At 32.3% G+C, this 5,000-nt stretch overlaps 1 protein-coding gene across 1 annotated transcript in view; it reads left to right on the top strand.

Annotated features, from left to right (window-relative positions):
- The window catches only part of LOC137643218 (DE-cadherin-like), a 126,554-nt gene extending 122,837 nt beyond the window's left edge, over positions 1-3,717 (top strand). Inside the window, exon 30 of the mRNA XM_068376066.1 lies at positions 3,202-3,717. Coding sequence (XP_068232167.1) covers positions 3,202-3,710 — 509 coding nt within the window. The 3' untranslated portion in view covers positions 3,711-3,717. The remainder of the gene's footprint in view (positions 1-3,201) is intronic.
- The last annotated feature ends 1,283 nt before the right edge of the window (positions 3,718-5,000 follow it).

Genomic DNA, 5,000 nt, shown 5'->3' with positions numbered 1-5,000 from the left:
TTTGTATCTGTGAACTTTAGATACTTACATATTGTATCCGTGAACTTTAGATACTTACATATTGTATCTGGGAACTTTAGATACTTACATATTGTATCTGGGAACTTTAGATACATACATATTGTATCTGTGAACTTTAGATACTTACATATTGTATCTGGGAACATAAGATACTCTCATATTGTATCCATAAACTTTAAATTCTTACATATTATATCTGTGAACTTTTGATACTTACATATTGTATCTGGGAACTTTAGATACTTACATATTGTATCTGGGAACTTTAGATACATACATATTGTATCTGTGAACTTTAGATACTTACATATTGTATCTGGGAACTTTAGATACTTACATATTGTATCTGGGAACTTTAGATACATACATATTGTATCTGTGAACTTAAGATACTTACATATTTTATCTGGGAACATAAGATACTCTCATATTGTATCTGTGAACTTTAAATTCTTACATATTGTATCTGTGAACTTTAGATACTTATATATTGTATCTAGGAACTTTAGATACTTACATATTGTATCTGGGAACATAAGATACTCTCATATTGTATCCGTGAACTTTAAATTATTACATATTGTATCTGTGAACTTTAGATACTTATATATTGTATCTGGGAACTTTAGAACTTACATATTGTTTCTGGGAACGTAAGATACTCTCATATTGTATCCGTGAACTTTAGATACTTACATATTGTATCTGAGAATGTAAGATACTCTCATATTGTATCCGGGAACTTTAGATACTTACATATTGTATCCGTGAACTTTAGATACTTACATATTGTATCTGGGAACGTAAGATACTCTCATATTGTATTCGTGAACTTTAGATACTTACATATTGTAACCGTGAACTTTAAATACATTGTATCCGTGAACTTTAGATACTTACATATTGTATCTGGGAATATAAGATACTGTCATATTGTATCCGTGAACTTTAGATACTTACATATTGTATCCGTGAACTTTAGATACTTACATATTGTATCTGGGAACGTAAGATACTCTCATATTGTATTCGTGAACTTTAGATACTTACATATTGTATCCGTGAACTTTAAATACTTACATATTGTATCTGGGAACGCATTTTACTCTCATATTGTATCCGTGAACTTTAGATACTTACATATTGTATTCGTGAACTGTAGATACATATTATATCTGGGAATATAAGATACTCTCATATTTTATTTGTGAACTTTAGATACTTACATATTGTATCCATGAACTTTAGATTCTTACATATTGTATCTGTGAACTTTAGATACTTACATATTGTATCCGTGAACTTTAGATACTTACATATTGCATCCGTGAACTTTAGATTCTTACATATTGTATTTGGGAACGTAAGATACTCTTATATTTTATCTGTGAACTTTAGATACTTACATATTATATCCATGAACTTTAGATTCTTACATATTGTATCCGTGAACTTTAGATTTTTACATTAAGTATCCATGAACTTTAGATTCTTACATATTGTATCCGTGAACTTTAGATTCTTACATATTGTATCCATGAAGTTTAGATACTTACATATTGTATCTGGGAACGTAAGATACTCTAAGATTATATCCGTGAACTTTAGATACTTACATATTGTATCCGTGAACTTTAGATACTTACATATTGTATCCATGAACTTTAGATTCTTACATATTGTATCCGTAAACTTTAGATTCTTACATATTGTATCCGTGAACTTATTTAATAGACCTCGAGTCCTTATCTAATATGTAGAAAAACTATGTATATATCTTCAGTAGTAAGTCGTTGTTTTTCCGATATTGAACTGCAGCTCCAGTCATCTTCAGTGTACTCTTCTTGGTATGCGAACAATCAGTAAAAGTAGGCGTTATAGGCCAACACATCTTATATTTGTCTTCTAAGGCTAATTCCCTTTGCAGGGTGATCTTATAGTTTTGAGCTGCCATTAAATGTTATGGTGAAAGAACCTTAACGTTCGCCTTGATAGTCGTTAGCCAAAATAAAACTTTATGATCATATTGGCAACAGATTTACTTCTTTATCATGTGAATGATAAATGCATATTGAGCATATTCCAGAGCATAATAATAACTCTAGATAGCTCTTCAAATATGCAGGTGTTTTCAGGACGCACTATATTTGCTAATGGCACAGTTATTGATGACACATCCTTTACGTTTAAGGAACAGAAGTTTGATTTACTGTCAGGAAACATTCCGAGATGCATGCTGACAGACTTCTTTTTCTTCCACTCCTATTTCTCATTACACATACACCTAAGTCAAAGTTTATTTCTTGAGTATTTTTGGGAGGTCAGGAACCTCCAACTACTTCTTTCAGTTATATTTTTCCCATTTAATCAGAGAATGATTATGAGATGATATTCACGGTAACTAGATAAAGTCAGATTTATTTAGCTACTTTAAAATGCTTCGTTTCTCCTAAATGTAGTTGTGGAACCTTAAGCTTGGGATTTTTGCTCTCTTGCTTGAGAGTTCTTACTTTTTAACTAACATAATGATTGGTTTTATTGTCATGAATTTTATTGAAGCATCTTTATCTATATTTATTTCATACGCACTGAATTCTTAAGCGTTATCATTTATGAATACAGTTTTTTTTTTTTTATCAAATATATGACAAAAAGATTTTATAGCGAACTAGGCATAATTTTATCTTTATTTCCCTTTCTGTTTTAAAATATGGCCATTCCAATCCGTGGAAGTGGAATTCAAGTACTATCTGTTCATTTCAGGAGAATGTTTGTGAACTAAAAATGGTGATAATACAAGTTAGTTAAGCACATAACAAATACTCTTCCCTTAATCTTTAAACTATAATGTAAGTTTTTATGTTATAATTTATTCATTATTTTCAGATGAATTATTACCATAAGTTTTAATTTTTGGAGTAATTCACATTATAATATTCTTTCACATACTAGTCTTGGAATTTGAGCATTTTATTATAATTCTTAAAGTCTGTTTTTCAAGTTTTTCTCACCTTCTATTTAGGCACTTGAAATGGATTGATTTTGTCCTAATTTTCTCTTATAGCAAATTCAGTATGTTGATCTTTGAGAAGTGGTATTTTCTTCAGCTTACTAAAAATTACAAAAATCTTTCTGAAACGCTATATAAATGATGTTCTTAACAATTTCTTTTGATTCTAGGCTTCCATTCCACCACAGGATCATCTAGGAGTGAATTTTCGCTCGATTACAAGAATGATTGGTGTCATCGCTTTGAAAAGATTGCCCAGATATATGGAAAGGAACCAGAACAAAAAGTAGAGAGTGAGAGTAAATTCCAGGACACACCTGAAGAGAAGAAGATGGCCCCCTTATCAGGTACTGCCACCATTAACAGAAAAAAGTCCTATGTTGCAAATGACGTGGCAAACTGCTACACTTTACCTGCATCCTTGAAGAAGAAAACTTACACAGGCCTTTCACCCGGTTCTACTCCATCTTCACCTCGGCTTATGAAGATCAGTGAAAATTCACTGGCAAATAGAAACATGGTGGATGCTGGATTACCAGCTTCGAAAGATCACCCTGAGGGTATCATCAAACAAGGCACTTCCGAGGGATGTGGTAAGAAACACTTACCGTCAACGGAAGATCGTATTGTAGCCAATGACTCTACCAAAAGCAAAAAAAGCGTGGAGACGTGGTGCTGATTCAGTAGCAATTAGAAAAAATGCATAATAGTTTTCAAATGTCCAAAACTTTAGATACAAATTCACTGTAGTTGTGACTGTTGTAAAGTGTGGACTCTAATACTTCACTGAGTGTTAATGAAAAATCAGGAAAGTGTATGAAGTATCTTCACTTATCCCACTTTTAAAGCTCAAACTCAGAATTTATTTATACTACAGTAAGACATCTAAATGATTTAATCATGCATCCAGTGAGTAATTTTCTACAAGACATACAAAGGAGTAGAATCCAGGTGTAGTTTCCTGTTACCATATCACGGCTTCACTGGTCGTTTCTAATCATTTGAACCTAACATGAACAAGAACCCATTACACAAGCGCCGTTAAAAATAAGCAATTACTCTTCTGTAAATACTATAAACTTCGGTGTATAATAATGTGCACGTGGCTTTAATTTTAGATTGTGTTTGCGACGGTCTGATTGGAGTATTAAAGCGATGTTTCTGCGGTAACCATGGAATATTTGTATCTGAATAGCTTTAATCAATTACACAGAATTATTTTCAACGAGTTTGCCGGAAACATAGTGTAACATAAAGTCCTAGGATGGGACGGATTTTGTAAGTAGTCATTAAAGAAGTCCCCGTGAAATATAGAAATACGTTCGAAGCAGGTACACAGGAGTAATCCGAGTGTATTCTATCTGCTATTAGTATGATGTATTTAATTGCTGAAGTATTTTATTGTATTTGAATTAGGCCATGTGGAATTCCACGGAACTGTAATTCAAGGTTACCTTTACTGTGATTTTGGTAGAATATCGTTTGATTGTTTGATTGTTTACTGTACTTCAGCGTCAGATGAACATTGAAGTACATTGTGTGTCTGTGGTTCAACAGTAGCAGTGATAAGAGTCTACTGCTGCTGCAGTGGAATAGTTAACGTATGCTTCCTGTGATAGCTGATAGTTTAATCACTTAGGGAGCAGTGACTGTTACTGGGGCCAGAAAATCAGTTCCAGAGAGGGAGCAATAGAAGAATGTTCAGTGGTTTCTCAGAAGGTCGACTTGACGAAATTAGTCAATGATTATTTTCAGCACTTGATGATTTGAAACACATGTTTATCTATAACTAAACTTTTGTTATCCTGTGTTTTCTATGATATGAGGAATAATAAAAATAGCCAATTACATCCAAATAAAAGATAATAACTTTTTCACACCAGTGTTTAGCTCAAAATAGAGTTTGCTACATCTATAAAGAATTATTATTGTGTTTTAAGAGTAAAATTCAAAATTTGGATTTGGTTGC

This window comes from Palaemon carinicauda, chromosome 6, assembly GCF_036898095.1.
Source record: "Palaemon carinicauda isolate YSFRI2023 chromosome 6, ASM3689809v2, whole genome shotgun sequence".
Classification (NCBI taxonomy): domain Eukaryota; kingdom Metazoa; phylum Arthropoda; class Malacostraca; order Decapoda; family Palaemonidae; genus Palaemon; species Palaemon carinicauda.
This window is presented reverse-complemented; position numbering and strand designations above follow the sequence as displayed.